The sequence below is a fragment of the Podarcis melisellensis genome, assembly GCF_964234715.1.
Source record: "Podarcis melisellensis genome assembly, chromosome: 2".
Classification (NCBI taxonomy): domain Eukaryota; kingdom Metazoa; phylum Chordata; class Lepidosauria; order Squamata; family Lacertidae; genus Podarcis; species Podarcis melisellensis.
In genome coordinates, this window is record NC_138529.1 from 47,304,672 (window position 1) to 47,322,287 (window position 17,616).

Here is a 17,616-nt window from a genome sequence, read left to right on the forward strand (position 1 = left end):
GAGGGGGTGTGGTGTATAGCCTCCAATGTTCTGGGCAGAGAGGAAGTTCCCAGGCTAGTGTGCCTTTTCTTCTTTTGTTCCTTAATTACTTGAGGGATATCCTGAGTGATTTCTTGAGTGATATCCTGAGTACCACTTAGGTGGGTCATTAGGTGTGGATTAGTTGCTAAAGTCTTTGTGTCTTGACCTCTTGAACTTTGTGAAGAGTTTTTCTGAGAAGATGGCTGTACTGCACTTAGTTGTGCTCTGGCTTGGCTTCGTGTATAGGGGCGAGCTGTGGTTTTGTGGCTTGTGTCAGCCAGATCTGTGTAGGGATTGCAGGGGGGTGCAGCATCCGGAGGTGCCTCCATGGTTTGGCTACTGGATGGTGTCTGTAATTTATCTGTGGAGAGGGTCTGGGTTTGGGTCTGGTGTGGTTGATTGGTGATGGCGTTCTGTGTGCCTCTGGATCTGGTGTCAGTTTTTGTGGGGAGGGCTAATACCCTGCAAAGTCTGCCCAGCCACGTACATTGGACAAACAAACAGACGAATAAATGCACGTATCGCAGAACACAAGAATGCCGTCAAAAAAGAAGAAAAAACTTCCTCTCTTTTCCAACACATGAAAGAAACAGGACACGAAATTAATTTTGCAGATTCCAAATTGCTCTTTAACATGGAACATCACCACAAGAGAATAATCATGGAAGCCATCGAGATAGAGAAACACCCTCACAACATGAACAAGCGTGACGACACATCCCGCTTGCCAGACATCTGGAAATTAGCCCTCCCCACAAAAACTGACACCAGATCCAGAGGCACACAGAACGCCATCACCAATCAACCACACCAGACCCAAACCCAGACCCTCTCCACAGATAAATTACAGACACCATCCAGTAGCCAAACCATGGAGGCACCTCCGGATGCTGCACCCCCCTGCAATCCCTACACAGATCTGGCTGACACAAGCCACAAAACCACAGCTCGCCCCTATACACGAAGCCAAGCCAGAGCACAACTAAGTGCAGTACAGCCATCTTCTCAGAAAAACTCTTCACAAAGTTCAAGAGGTCAAGACACAAAGACTTTAGCAACTAATCCACACCTAATGACCCACCTAAGTGGTACTCAGGATATCACTCAAGAAATCACTCAGGATATCCCTCAAGTAATTAAGGAACAAAAGAAGAAAAGGCACACTAGCCTGGGAACTTCCTCTCTGCCCAGAACATTGGAGGCTATACACCACACCCCCTCAACAGTATTTATAGGAACTCAAACACTGAGATCCTGCTCTGTTCCAGTAACAAGAAGCCGAAAGCACCAGCCTGAAGATGACGAGTGAGACCTCGTCGAAACGTCGCCTAGACACCCCAACTTTTACACGGGAAGACACCCGAGGACACCAAAACCTGCATATATATATATATATATATATATATAAAAATAACAATATCTCACTACCCCCTAGCACCACTCAGTCTCATTATAACAATTTATAAAATTGCCATTTCATAAAAATAGAAATGAAAAACTATCAGCCAAAGGGACAGGATTTTCCACTTCATGCTAAATGCACTTCATGTCTGTCATCTATCACAGATAGTGTTCTTTTTTATCAAAAGCCAGCAGGATGCATAAATAGCAAGAGAGACTCATATATAATTAACTTATCACAACCAGAATACGGAGTTTACATGCCAGCAAAAACAATCCTAGCAAGACATCTACACCAGTCATAAGCCTAGAATAAATCTCTGTAACAAATGGGATGTTAGCACATTTAGAATAGCAACCAACTTTGCAACTGCTTCAAAAACTGCTATCTACAATTCTATAGCATTCTTTACTAGCCATACTTTGCTAACAGGAAACAAGAAGGAAGTTGTAGATGCAACCTGTACAGTTACCACCTGTTTCAAACAAAATGACAGCACACCATTTCAGTAAGAACCACCGCTTCCATGTGCTAACATTTGTAGATTGCAATGAAAATAAAAATATGACAAAAGAGGATTATTGGGCATTTGAAATGGTTATTGACTAGCTTGTGGGTACTCCTAGGTCTGGAGTTGTTACTGGAGGTCCACTGCTCTGCATGGACTTGCAGATATGCTGGGAAAGCTCTTCATGTCATTCCATCTCTGAGTGAAATCTGAAGTGCCTTAGCTACTCAACAGTAGTACCTTCCTCATTGAATATTCCTCCCTCTGATTTACAACACCATTGTTCAGCTTTCACCACAAACTGAAAATCCATCTCTTTTTTATGCATTTGGAGAGGATTAGGGTTGAAATATTGGGCCACCTGGAATTGTTATAGGAAGCAAATTAAGTTACTGAGGTTGAGACGCATCTGATCAATTGAACAGTGTTGTCAAGCACTGGACTATGGAATTCTGGCCTCAAATAACACTTTCAAATAATCTTCACTTATCTCTTTTTCAACATTTTAAAGAAACAAAAGTACCTAATGCATGAAGTTTCTATGAAGATCATGAACCTGAAATGGTAAAGCAATGTCCCTTATACTTTTCTATGCAGAAAAAAACAACATTTTCCCTTTACTTTCTGACTGCTTATATTGCTATACTACTATGAAATAGCTCTCTATTAGTTATACTAGAATGTACTTGTGATGTTAACGCACAGCTCTTGGGAAAACTGCTAAACAAATTTTCTGTTCTCTCGCTGATTGCACTTGACTAGTAGTTAATGCTTTGTCCCAAAAGAGAATTTCAAGCTAGGACTTCAATAGGACTTCAAGCTAGACATAAATTACTAATAAACTAAGACTACTTTGCCAATATAATTACGACATTTGAAATTCTGCTGGCTTCGCATACCAGTCTTACCACATAGGAATAATGGTCTTCAATTAATTTTCAGTGCACAAAGTAACCAGCCTGCTTCTGCTAGCTGAAATTAGAGCAATAAATATCTGTGAAGTTTTATAACAACAAAAGAAGTAAGGATAATACTCACAGCAACTGTAGAGACACGAGCCCATCAAAAAGACCCTTGGGAATCTCTGTGATCTTATTTCCATACAGCACTCTGAAAAATACGAAGAGGCAAATTAAATAGTGCAAAGGTGCACTACTTACAACAAATCTTATGTTTAGCCACATTAATTTTTCTATCATTCTCCTTCTTTATCAAGAGTTAGTTCACTTAAACTGCTAGCTATTAATAAAATAAGACTTGCATTTGGAGAGGTAAATTAAATGTTTGGAAAAAACTTTTGAAAATTGAATAAAGGATTGTTACCTGCTTTATTTATGTCATGAAACATTTTCAAGATCGTGTTTGCTCTGCATCAATTTTTGGTTTATCATTTAGGCTTAGTGGGGTGGTTAAATGGGAGTGAAAATTTCATTTATGTATCTTAGCCTCTCTAGCCTATAAACATATATGAGAAAATAAAGTGACATCAATTTTTGAAAAGTTGAACAAATAAAACTAAAAAAACTGTTTTGGGATCTAAAGTTATCATCAATTGCTCGGGGATACTGATGGATAAGGAAAGAGGATATTACCTCCAAGACTAAAGTGAATGCACAGGCAAACTTCCCATATACAAACCAAAATTGGAGACAACTTTCATATTTGCATTATGAGGCAGCGGCAACTTACTTCACTTATATTCAATGCAATCCTATGTATGTTTTATCATAAATAAATCACATTGTGCTAAATGTCAAAACAAAAAAAATTCCTTCCAGTAGCACCTTAAAGACCAACTAAGTTAGTTCTTGGTATGAGCTTTCGTGTGCATGCACACTTCTTCTTTCGTGTGCATGCACACGAAAGCTCATACCAAGAACTAACTTAGTTGGTCTTTAAGGTGCTACTGGAAGGAATTTTTTTGTTTTGACTATGGCAGACCAACACGGCTACCTATCTGTAATTGTGCTAAATGGTGCTTACTCCCAAATAAACGTCCGGTATTGAAGAGCAAATAAGAATGTTACTGGGGGAAAGATTTGGGATTTGAATTCAAGGAAAGCAAGAAAAGAATTTGGAGACCTGCTGAAGAAATGTTTGCATTAGGATCTCAGAGCCTGTCCTGTTGAGATGACAATTCCTAAAGGAGACAGCACTGCTCTACTATATTTAGCATTGCACATGCCCATCAATGCAGCTGAGTGTCACAACCCAGAAGCAAAAAGACCACTCACACCACAGTGTGATTTTCAAAATGGATTTTTGCGTATCTTATAACCTTTTTCATTGTGCGCTGGGGGCAGTGAAAAATGGTAAGAAAGAGTATATGGTGGTTGCTTCACAAATGTTCCCTTTTCTTTCTTTTTGTTTTGCTGGATATCAATGCCCAATGTTTTGCTCTATCAGCATTTTCTAGTACATTTTGGCTCATTATTCAGGAGTAGTTTTAAACATTCTATTTAAGTGTTAGATTAGCATAATCTAAAGTCATCTATTTAGCTTTCAAAAAGGATCTGAAATACGTTACAAGTTCCAGAAGGAAATGCTAAGAGTAGTGGTAAAAGCTTAAGAGGCATGCATTGGCTTATGCTAAGAAAAAGTTGAAGGAATGTTAGCTAACAACTGCTCTGGATATTAGATACCGTAAGGAACAAACATTATGTTTCTAGAATAATTGAACAAATCCTAGCCAAATAATTCAAGGTAAAAATGATTACTGCAATGCTCTATCATCAGAATCATTCAACAACATCTTCCTTCATCTCTGGCATCCCCACAAAAAACGATAACACACCTTCACTCATTAGGTGATAATGTAGTTGTGAATGACATGCCAAAGGCTAACCACCATGATGTATTTGGATCCAAGCTAATCTATCTTTTAAAAATGAGTTGAATCAGAAGGGGAAACAATTTAACATCTTATACATATCTGAAATAAATTCTCTTGTCAGCCCAAATCTGAGAACTGGTTTGACACATCATGTGAAATGTCTCCAGACAGTCTGGAAAAGGCCTTCTTTGCTGTGGGACAGCCAAATTAAATGTGCAGAAAGCCTACTGGCACCCAGAAGTCTTAGACACAGTGTGCAAAAGATTGAGAGACCTTGGGGACAGTGATATATCATTTCAGTGAAACAGCTGTAACATATCCCAAGCTATAAATATAATGAAAGAAAGAAGAAACTAATGCTCATTTCAAATCCAATACTAATTCACTAAATACCCCACTGAATTAAATGAAATTTATTTTAGTTTTGTTAGCACATTCAGGGCTATGAGAGAATTCACATAACACAAAGTCTCTTTAGCCCCTACTCTTGATCAACATTTGAAAAAAAGCAAGCTAATCCTACATATTTCTTAACTCAAAGATAAAGAAACTCATTATAACAGCGCTTGTTCAAGAAGCAGTATAGATTAGCAAATAATTTTTAATGGTCATTGCTATTACAGAAAAAAACCCTGTCCTGGAAATTTCAATATTACAATCAATTACTGCTATTCAAACCATGAAAATGAGAACAAAGCAGATTTTAGAGAACTGTTAAGTGTTGGATCATTAGACACATTTAGCAGTTGTAGTGAACAAGCTTCAAACTTGCCTATCAGATTAATAGACACAGTTCTGCACCATCATTCACAATTTTGTGATGGGTGGGTGTCTGATTACAACCTACAGTGATCAGGACATCATGTATCATAAATTAAAAGAAGACATACAATAGTAAATAACAGGACAAGGAACTGTTTAAATGTAACTAAATAATGGAATAATTTTGGCTTGAATCCAAAGATCCTACTGTGCAACTCACACGGCAAAGTTTTCCCCTTCCAAGTCTGCAACTCTGGTTGCAGAAAAGCTGCTCTAGAAGGCTGTCCTCTGGCAACAAGTTTCAAGGAATAGAGATTAACTGTTGTTACTACCAACACTGTTTTTGACACTAAGTAAAAGAAATATACAAAGAGTACACTGGGTTTTTTAGAGGCCTAAATCTCTAACCTTCATAGGGTATTCATCTATAAAAGGCATCTACGAGTTGCATAAACAATGGCACCTTCAAGTCTGTCTGATCAATTTCCAATTTAAGAAAGATTAGGTTCTTCTCACAAGGTGACAATTGCACTGGGAAAAGGAAAGCATCGCCAACCAATACTTGATCTATTTATTTTTAAGACTCTCCAAATCTCCTATCCAAGGTTACCCTCTACTTACAGCGAGGTGAGTGATTTCAAGCCCTGAAAAGCATCTGATGCAATATCCGATATTTGATTCTTGCTGATATCACTGTAAGGATACACAAGGGAAGAAGACAAGGTACTCATGAAAACACAATTTACCAATGCGCCCTAAGCTTTTAAAAATGATTTATCTTTAGATAACAGCAGCACACAGTTCTGCTCCACTTAAAGTTCTTAATCCTGTGGAAAGAGAGATGTGAATTCACTGAACACATAGTGACTATGGTACAATGAACTTCATTTTAAGGGTAGCATCACTACTATCTTAATTATAGCTCATACAACTATACTGACCTTCATATACGGTTCTATATTTTCTATATGAGCAATACATGGCTGAACTAAAAAATCTAGCAGTGGTTAAAAGGATAGCGAGAACTCTCCATCTAGTAAATTCTCTGTTGCATATTTATAAACATAACACATATTTTTTCTAAGAGGGTCATAAAACACAAGGAAACCTGCCTAAATGATTACACTGGAATTCCATTTATATTTCTATAAACCCTATATATAAATGCAAACACTGAATACATCTGCAATCCTACACACACTTACCTGGGAGTATGTCTGATTGAACTCAGTGGGGTTTACCTCTGGGTGAACATGTATAGGATTGCATAGCATGAAAACCCATTTATAGGTAGGCAGAAAAAGGGAAGGAACTCTCTAAGTTTCCAAGCTCCTTTATCTCATATTTGAACTCACAAAAGAAACATGGATAAAAGAAACAAATAGTATGTGTATTTGTGTAAAGCAGTATGTGTTGCACTGTGAAAAGCCAATTCTCTCTCCCTGGTACTGGGAGGTTGGGCTTTAACTTACAGGAGTGCTGGAAGCTATAGGGTGGATAGTTATGCATTGCTAACAAAGAGAAAATCTGCATCAACACAAAAGGATACAAATGTGCATAAAATTTACATATGGGGTATACAGATGCAAATTTAGAAATAATTATTATATTTCAAACAGAAATACAATACATCTCAGTATAGTGAGGACACCAGGTGACTTGTGTAATTCAGTCTACTGACCAATTGCTGCTGTCAGTAGACAACTTCAATGCTCCTGTTCTCTTTTTTAATGAATATTTATTTTTAAACCAGACTTAAACTAGACAACCCTCAAACAGAGAATTGTACCCTGACAACCCTTCAAAAGAGAGGATTGTCCTTAAAGTAGGACACATGGCCAACCTGGTAGAGTCCCTGCAATAAACAGATCATCCCTCATTATAATTGCATTTCTGACACCCCATTCGCTGTTCCTTAATAAGGATTGATTGTCAATCCCTTTCTCCTTCTTGTGAGTTTAAAAGACTCACTCTTTAAATTCACTTCAGTGGTTAAAAGTTTTTAAACAGAGTGTTTTTAACTGGCATTCAAATTTTCACTAACAGCTTAGAATTATTACAGAACAGAAGCAATTTATTTAGACCCATACAAGTTTGTAAATAAAACTCTTGTTTGTGGATTTGATGAGAATACCACCTTTTGTAACTTTGATTTTCAATTTTACCACTGTAAAACACACACACTTTTTATTCGCTTTGAGATAGGCTCCCTACATATTTGCAATAATTTCAAAGGTTGCATTTATTCTCAGACAACCTTTGAAATCTCTTTACAAAATAAGCAATCTCCACAACCTGTAATTATACTGTATATATTGAGTAGCATATGCGCAGGCCTGATTTTTTGACATACACCTGGTACCACACAATTTCGTAGCTTTTAAACCATTATAATAGTGCAGCAGCAAAGCATGCTATACTATTAACACAGACCCCAGTGTCTGTGACAGCCTGAAATCTGCACCTACAATTACCTCAGTATTTTATACTTTGGTTTACAGATTTTAAATCATTAAAAAGTTTTTTTATCTATTATAAGATGCAGATTAGCCTTTTCCTGAAATATTTCATGAAATTTCTGTTCTGTAATATTCATATGGAATTGATTTCTAATAATAAACTGCCTATGCTGAAAATACAAGAAATGAGGAATAGTTCTGTTTGTTTTGCTGTGCTTGTTTTATCACTTCTGTCATCCTTCTAAAAAGGTTAACTTGGAAGAGAATGCAACCAATTCCACAGAAGAGTCTCTTGGCAGTAGCATAATTTCTTAGATGCTGGGTGTGTGTATCAGTCATAGTATATGAGGTACCTTATGCAGCCTTATTCATAAACAGTAGGGTTTCTTTATGATGCTGCAAAGTAGCCCGAGATTGGTAATTTCAGAAAAGCTGAAGCTTTTGAAGTAGCCAGCACCTACATATCTTTTTCTAAATAAGCCCCACTATAGACAACAGGGCTTAAGTCCCAGGAAGTTCCAACATTTAAAAAATAATAATAATCTGGAATCTGTTCCACTCACCATCAAGTATGTATTATTGCTTTGAAACCAAATGAAACACCAGCAGGCCTGCTAGTGACTTTCTCTGACATTTTCCTAGTAGATTTGAACATAAACTTAGCCATGCTTTGCCTTCTTTTGCTACTGACAGCAATTTAAAGTACGTAATTGTATTGAAGTTGTTGAGTGTTTCCCAGGCTAACACTGGCATAGATGTATTACAAAAAGAACCCCAACCTCACTATACTTACATGGAGATTAAATCTATTTCCTATCAAACATAAAAAGCACAATACTACTATATGTATTTGCAAATTGCTCTTACAAGAACTGCCTTTTCAGCTCTAAGCCAGTTGCTTAAAACTAGAAATAGGAAGAAAAACATAACCCAGTTTCCTCCAAGAAAATGCATTTCATGATAAGGACAGTAATGTGATAGAAGCAGATAGAGCTGTTATTAATGGCTTAACTGTCATGCATTGTTACCCACACTGTCCTAAATAAAAATATTATTGGTGCCATTCACATGGGCCTTATACCATATGCATTGGTATCAAACTGATAGTGCCACAAATGCATTAGCTGGATCCAGTTCTACATGTTCATGAGATGTTTTCCTATCCTCTTTCATGTCAGCAACTTAGTTATTGTTGTTGCTTTCAGATCAGATCTGGTCCTGAAGTAAAAGCTAGAAGAACATGAACTGGTATGATTGACTGTATTCAAGAACAGCCTATGTGCAGGTGATATTTATTGCCATGATACATGTTGCTCTGGAGGTCCTTCCAGTTGCATAAATAGCAGCTTGCCCATTTGCCTGCCTCACGGGAAAGTAGCTTATCAGCTGCAAGCATTGAAAATATTTTATATACTGTATTAAACTACTTAAAATACTTACATTCTTTTTAATTTCTTGTACTGTGAGAAAGCTCCAGGAGGAATGTTTTTGATAGAATTCTGCTCCAAGCGGCTACAAAGAGAATTAAACACATTAATACCAAAAAGGCAAAGCCACAGGATAAATCTTTAGTATTTATTTTTAAATATACCTGACACTTAAAACCACAAAAAACAAAACAAATATTTAAATGCTATTAAAACTTCTCAAGATTCTAGGCAAAAGCAAAGCAGATATCATCATCATGTGTTCTAAAGATGGGGGTGTGGGAGGAGTAGACTATCCCATAAGCTTTCTATAAATAGTAATATGAGTTCATTGTCAATATTACTTTCCCTGTTCTTATTACCAACAGAAGTCTGGCCAGATGTTAAAAACAAATCCAGGAAAAGTCCAGAATGGCTCTGAGCTTTTAGCACAAACAAGAATTGTCTATAATGTAGTCTACAACCATTTATAAACTACTTCAAATAGTTTATGTACAGTGAACTGTGTGAAGAGATGCCCTTGAAGGTACCTTCCAGTCTTACAATTCAATGATTTGTTTTATTCTGCCAAGAAACAGCTACTTTGCCCTTTGGGAGCTTTATTTTTAAGGCTTCAACAACTGTTCAGGTCAAAGGACAAGAGCAATTTCCTTCACTCTCTCTAATAAAACAGCAAAGCCTGAAGAGAGTGCAGAGCAGCCTGATGGATTCAAAGATATTTCTCTGAACATTAAGAGCAAGTCCGTGTATGCTCTGGCTTAGACCAGACACTCAACAAAATGGCTGAAAACAGCAAGGAAAAAGAAAGATGCACTTAAGGTGACAAATGATCTTCTAGGGTCAAAACTCCACCTGGAATTCTGTCCGGATCAATCTCAAGGTTCAGCACTTTTTGTCATCACCTTAGCTGGCACCTGAACACTTCACACATGGTAAGACCGCAATGCAGGTATGTATATATAAAAAGAGTACCTAACACAGCTTTTCTAAAACCAGATCACATTACTGGGAGCAACAAAACCATATAGAGTAATACTGATTGCTGATTAAGTAAGACATTCATATCAATGTAGGTTCCAGCTGGTGGAAAAGGGGGAAATGTTACTAAGTTTGGTAATGTGAGCAGCTTACTATAATTTTCCCAGTTTGAACAACATGTTAGATAACAGCTATGTTACTGTGGCCTAATCGTTTGTCAAGACAGCTATGTTACTGTGGCCTAATTGTTTGTAACACAGACAAATCATTAAACCAGACAGAAAAAAGAATGAGGCATCAGTACTGATAATTTTTAGCTGTCAAGTAAGTGGAGTCTACAAATGAGAGAGCCTTGCTCTATTAACAAGCAGTGCTGTGCTCTCTTTTGGAAGTGTCAGAGCTCATCCCTTCCATAGTAGGAAACTGTAAATAACCTGTAGGCCAGATTGGTAAAATAAGTAAGCAAGCTTGTCATGTTCTCTGGTTGCACCTTTCTGGGTAGCATGGCTAGATGGCCTCTTTTTGGAAGACAATAGCTTCTAAAAGTACATTTTAGAGAAAGTAGGGGATGAAATTAAATACATGTTTTCAGTACATTATGTACTGTAATTGATGCAACAAGGAAGGCAAAGCAGGATCAAAGGGATAGTCTGCTCCAAGTATTTAGTAGAAGACACAAATGTGCATGTATGGATAAGTGGACATGCCACAGTGCCTGATGTGATCATATCAGTGTATTTGGCCTTGCTGAAGCATTTCCAGAGCAGAAACCTAATTGCTCATTGGGCAATGCCAGGATGTATTAGGGCTCATTATCTCTTCAGCCTGAAGTTGAATAGAGTGGCTATAGAGTAGCATCCACTCTCTGGCATGCAGCAGGGGCCAGGAGTGATTCAGACATGCACTGTCAACACTTGAGGATTGCAGCATATGTTAATGACTTCCATCACTGAATGGGCTATCATATATCAACCACTGTGGAAAGAACAAAAGTTTTCCGTTGGAAAGCACTGTGTTTGAATTTGCGATCTCAAATGATAACAAATCACGTGTGGTCAATTAAAGCAGAATGTTGGTAAATGGAGTCCACACATCTGCCTTTAAGTCATTATATGATAAGGCATCAAGTAATGTGCATGAGTGTGAACTGGCACAGAGAGAGAAGGCAGGAACCATCACTTTAATATCTGTTCTACCCCTGCTAGCTCACCTTCTGACACCAAACATTCCCATTTTAGTATGTATTAACTATATTTGCCACCTATTGGTGCATTGCTTCTGGTAGCAGCAGAGAGAAAGGTGGTAATTTCCCCAATGTGGCAGAAAAAAAATTAAACAGTTAGAACATGGTGGAGAGAGAATTAAGAGCCAGGAAATGAGTCTGATCCAGCCAACCATGCTACTAGTGAGCAAGTAAAATTATTGGTAACCATAAATAAATTATGTTAGAGGGAAAGTGTACAGAAGGGGTTGGCTACCACTGCTGGGAAGAAAAGAAAATTGATTGGTTACTGATGTCCATATAATCCCCCTTACCTCAAAGAACAAGTAGAAAATTTAAAAATAAATGATTACTGAGACAAATGTGGAGGATGTGGTGGGTTGAATGAAGGCAATGTGAGCGAAATATATAATGTGCAGGAGACAACAGCTGTCATTGTGTACCTTTTCATAAAGCAAAGTGTTCAGGCTTGCTGCAGAATCCCATTGCCCCAGAGAATCAGCAGTTTGCCCAAGGAAAGTGATTTATGTGAGCCACAATGTCAGGTATATCGCTGGAACCATGCCAAGTGTGCTTTTCTTCCAGTTCTGCATTGATGTATTTATCAGGTAGTAAACGACTACATGGCAACCTACCATGCCTTCGAATACTGTCATATTTCAATATTTAAATTTCAATATGTTTATTAAATTGAAGGCATGAAAACAATTACAACTTACACAGTTGTAAAATTGTACAGCCTATTAGTAGCTTGATGTAGGCACAGTAAATCCGCTCCTGTCCTAACTTTGAGGGCTCTCTGGCAAGCTCCAAGTTACTAGTTGTCTTTCCAGAAGTGTGAAAATGGGACCAGGCAGGTGGAAATATATTTGAGCATATTTGATCCTCACTATCACTATGCACAGATTGAGATACTAATATATTTCCTTCCCCAGCCATGTGGGAGGATAGAAGACCAACTAACCAAGTAAGTTAATAATGGCATCACATAATTATGTCCACATAGGAAAACACAATCCACAAAAGGCATGAGACTGCAGCACTCTAAAATAAAGTTGCACTTTCTAAAGGTGAGTTCAAATGATTTTTTTTGAAAGGACATATTACTGCACAATGAAATGTCCCTATTGCTATTCATTAGATCCCCTCCCAATGACAACAACAAAAAATACTCCCAGCAGATGAAATGTAGATGCATACACATTAAATGCAACAATAGTCATATTTGATTTCGATGAAATTCAATTTCAGCATTTGGTAGTACAGCTGCAGCATATCATTCTATCTGTAAGGCAGATCTCAACAATCTTTCGATGTTCCCATCATTTAGTCATATGGAGAAACAGTAAGGCACATGTTACTAAAAATCCAACCCCAGACCCTTATTATCTAAGTCTTAGGCAGAAAGTACTTGAGTGACGTTTTTAAAAAACAGAGGTTTCACATACATTGTGATAAACTAAAATTTGCTCTTTTGTGAAAGTAAAATAATTGAACTTTGGAACCTTGGGGTATTGCCATGAATGCCAAGTTCTTCAATTTGCAGCACAAATTCATGAATATTTCTAAACTTCTATCTACATGCTATAGAGTCATATAATCATAGAACTGAAGAGTTAGAAGGGACCCTAAGGGTCATTTAGTCCAACCCCCTTCTATGCAGGAATCTCAACTAAAGCATCCATGACAGATGGCCATTCAACATCTGCTTAAAAACTCCTCTGCACAACTTCTCAATATCCAGCTTAAGTAGTTTAGGTATAGTCTGACAGAACAGAGCAGTACTATGACTTCCCTTGATTGGGACACAATAGTTATATCAATGAAGCCTAGAATAGCATTAGCTTTTTTTGCTGCTGCATCACACTTGTTGACTCATGTTAAACTTGCAATAGATCATTTTCACATGGACTACTGGCACGTCAGGTGTCCCCTATCTTATATTTGTGCAGCGGGGTTTTCCTGCCTAAGTACAAAACTTTACATTAGTCCCTATTGAAATTCATTTTGTAGTTTTGGCCCAGTTCTCTAATCTCTTAAGGTCATCTTGAATCCCAAAATAAGACTGGTGATTGGGAGTCTATTCCAAATTCTAGGCACCACGACCAGAAATATTTCCGATATCCACTCATTGTAAATTCCATAACAGAGGGGCAAGGGGAAGAGTTTGAAAGGATGAGCAATGCTGGATTCATTTACAGTGAGACATACGGGTATAGGGCAGCATACTACTACTACTACTACTACTACTACTACTACTACTACTACTAATGGCTTGTATCAAATAATATTGTCTTGTTACAATGACATCTTCTTCTTCACTTCTCCTTGCATGCCCTCTATGTCCTCTCCAAATCTGTTTTGAGGTTCCCTCTATCATCTGGAACAGATCTGAGAAGAGTGTGGGGGACACATGAGGCGCTGATGGGGAGAGACAGTTCTGTTGCAGAGGCAGACATTCTGCATTGATGGATAACTTCATTGAATAGAACCTGTTCTTTGTAAGTTTATTGGAGATTGCTAGTGTAAATGATCATTGTTTCTCAGTTAATGTCACAATATTAGTACAGGGTGAAAAGATTTGGAATTTGCAAATTCCAAAGGCCTCATATTCTTACGCATCCTGGTGCATACTGAAAAACCACATATTATGCATAAAAGCAACTTTTACAATAGAAGTTCAGATTGGAATATTAATCCCACTCAATCATCCATTTAACACAATGGACTTCTGAATAGGATTGCACTGTAAATTTCGGAATATCCATTGGTAAATGGTTACTGACATAAACTGATGGTAAAAAATAAAATAAATCAAAAGCAAGCTCCATGTGAGTTTTCTATCTTTGGCTGGAATAGAGCAGAGAGAGCCAAAGTGGCACTTACATTTCTACAATACTCTCCGGAAGGTTGGCTGGGATTTCTGTTAAGCCCTTTCCTCGACAGTCCACAATATTGTTGCTACAAGTGCAAGCAGATGGGCAGCTGATGGAATTGGCATTGCAGGATGGAGGTTCAGCATGTGAACCTGGGAAAGAAAAGGAATCAATATCAGTATTTTAAAATGTGGTGTTGTGATAATCTGCCATTTATATCAGTGTAAAACAAAGCTTACTTGCTACATTGTTTAATATGATGACAACAACAACAACATCATCAGTGAGATACTTGAAGATGTACCTCTTTGCCCTGGCCTTTAATACCTGAGATGTGTGTTTTCAGAACCTACCCTATCTTCATTCAATTGACTTTATTGTGTCTTTCCTAAAGGAGCCTGAGAATTAAACTTTGTTAAGAGTGCTGGGGACTGTAGTCTGTGGGAGTAAACTAAAGTTCCTAGCAATCTGCTTTACATGTATGGTGTGCTTGCAGCCAAAAAAAGTTGTAAACTTTCTTCACCACAGTGTAGTTCTGAAAATGTGGGATATTGTTTCCCCTTTTAAAAACCAATCCTTTATGCTACTCAACAAACAAAAATGCAAGGAGACTGTGCCAGGTCTTCCTAACTAGGGAGTGGAGGGAACCTTAGCAGGGGAACCCACACCTATTACCCTTTTACATTAAAAATAAGAAAGTACCCAAGTGAGTTACATCGTCTATGATTAACTAAACATTTTAGACAATGTTCTCTTACAGAGGTTCAACACTAAAAGTGGCCTAAAAACTACTATTCTATCAATCAATAAAAACTGATATTTCAAGTTTAAATGTCTGTTCAACTTCTCCCAGATGCTACCTATGTTTAAGTATCATATCTAACCAGCAACCAAAACACATAAGTTGGGAGACTTCAAGAAAGGTTACATGTTCCAAAGTTTCATAATTATAATACCTAGGGACAAAATGCAGACTTCTTCCTTCAGTGAGTCAGTCAGACAGTCAATCAGTCAGAATGTACACACAAGCTTACTGTTTGTTAAATTAAACTCTAGCATTACATATACACTTGCTTATTCATTCCATTTGTATGCTAGTCAGATATAGAGCTCAGAAGGCATTCCCCTGAGAAAAGGCATCCCATTATTTGTTAATTACTCTTTCGCATTAATATGAAATGAGACCACAATTGAAAAAAGACAATTTAAGTACAGAATTGTTAACACAGACCAGCAGTTCAGAAAAGACTCTGAACAAATCATAGTGATTTAAAATATATTACACAGTTTACTTGGGGCATGGCTGAACTGGAACTAGCAAGGAGTGACATTTAAATAGGAGCAACATTACAATCATTTATTGAGTGCTTAATATGAACATCAGTAGAAAACAACAGAAAAAAGCAAAATGATAAATTTATACTACCTGAGCAGACGTATTCTTTTTTCTGAACATCAGCAACATTAAATCCTCTCAGATGAACAGGTGCCATGCAGAACGTGAACTGCCCAACTGATCGCCTCTGACGCAGCCAATCAGAAAGCCAAGCCAAGTGGCAGTCACAGTATAAATAATTGGAATGAAGCCGTCTAGAATGCATAGAAAAAGATTCCCATCAGATCTGCAGTCTTCAAAAATGGAGGCATAATAAAACAATCTAGTCTCTTGCATAGTCTTATCACAAGCAATGATTTTGAAGCTCAACTGCGGTACACTGTCATATAATAATGTTTGTGTATTCAATGCACTGAGACTTCACAGGTTTTCAGGGATATAATGATGCTGCCATTTGGTAACTTAAGGGTGTGATCCTATACACATTTAATTGGATGAAGTCCTAGTGAATGCAATGGTACTTCTGAGTAAATAAGCCATAGGGCTTAAATATATATACACACACACAAACTAAATGGTTTAAAAAGTGAAGCAAATACCAGAGATTAATGAAACAACCAACAATGTATTTTAGATAGTAATATTGTAACAAACCCCCCCTTTTTTTACACTAGATTGTGAAATTTGTAGCGGATAGAAGAATTCAATATGTTGGGGAAAGTCATCTCAACTTCAATTTCCTACATGCAAAGAGATGCTATATACCTACATCTTAAGTTTAGCAAGAGAGGTGATGAGTGATACACTGAAATTTAGGTAGTTTCTCATTAGCCTCTGAAGCTACCTTGTGTTGTATTGTCTATAAAAAAGTTCTATATTTGATAAATGAGGTAGCCAGAATGTGGAAATAATACTTCATCCTTTATTCTATGAGTCATGACAGGAAGACATTAAAGCAAAGTCCCCATGACAATACTGTCATTTCAGTAGGACAGGGTTGGACAGAACACTCATTTTTGACAGACAAACATTACATATTGCACTGACAAAGACAAAGTGCTGCAAAACACAGTCTAGCCCATCTCTCAAATAAATTAAGAATGTGAGACAGCCTTATGTTAAGACAGTTGCAATTGGGTTTGTGGTGGCGCCTAAGCCGACAGTCTCTAGATTTGTATGTCTGCTAGTGGCCTACAAGGCTTTTTTCTCCTTTTTCGGCTGGGAAATTTCCAGAATTCACTTACTTACTCTGTCCAGTAAAGCTTAAGTTGCCTGACCTGCAGGGCAGACTATTAAAAGCACACATATCTGTTCATCAAAGACTGGATAATTATTTGTTTTAGTGGCACAAGGAGAGAGACTAGTTTCATTCAGGCAATGTCTTTGTATAGTGAAATGACTTTTTAGAAATATTTAATGGCTGTTAACCAGTTAAATAGTTTACTAGTGTAATTATATGGTTTTTAACTAATGATAATATTTCAATACATTTGCATATTTCTAAAACTACAACAGAGGTACCTTCTTGAAGACTATGGAAAAGCATTATACTCTTTTAAATATAAAATAACTTACAATTTAATCAACGCACACATGAAAATAACATCAAAAGGTAAAGAGTTTCAACAATATCATGGTAAAGCTCTGATTTGAAAGACATGTTAGTCCCAATCCAGAGAAGGTTAGTTATGTACCACTACATTTACAGTTTAATCAACTGTTTACCTATGTAAGAATACTTAATCAATTTTACTTCACGCGCAGGCAGCAGAAATAATAGTGGTGCTTAATT

At 37.3% G+C, this 17,616-nt stretch overlaps 1 protein-coding gene and 1 long non-coding RNA gene across 3 annotated transcripts in view; one reads left to right on the forward strand and one right to left on the reverse strand.

Annotated features, from left to right (window-relative positions):
- SLIT3 (slit guidance ligand 3) overlaps positions 1–17,616 on the reverse strand; it is a 396,000-nt gene that overhangs the window by 120,942 nt on the left and 257,442 nt on the right. For both annotated transcript variants that reach the window (XM_081899114.1, XM_081899113.1), the window contains exons 8-12: positions 15,915–16,078; positions 14,499–14,640; positions 9,426–9,497; positions 6,148–6,219; positions 2,970–3,041 (exon numbers count right to left, since the gene is read on the reverse strand). In XM_081899114.1, the coding sequence (XP_081755240.1) occupies positions 2,970–3,041; positions 6,148–6,219; positions 9,426–9,497; positions 14,499–14,640; positions 15,915–16,078 (522 nt within the window). The remainder of the gene's footprint in view (positions 1–2,969; positions 3,042–6,147; positions 6,220–9,425; positions 9,498–14,498; positions 14,641–15,914; positions 16,079–17,616) is intronic.
- Positions 1–17,616, forward strand: part of LOC309363150 — a 413,995-nt gene that overhangs the window by 108,155 nt on the left and 288,224 nt on the right. The window lies entirely within an intron of this gene.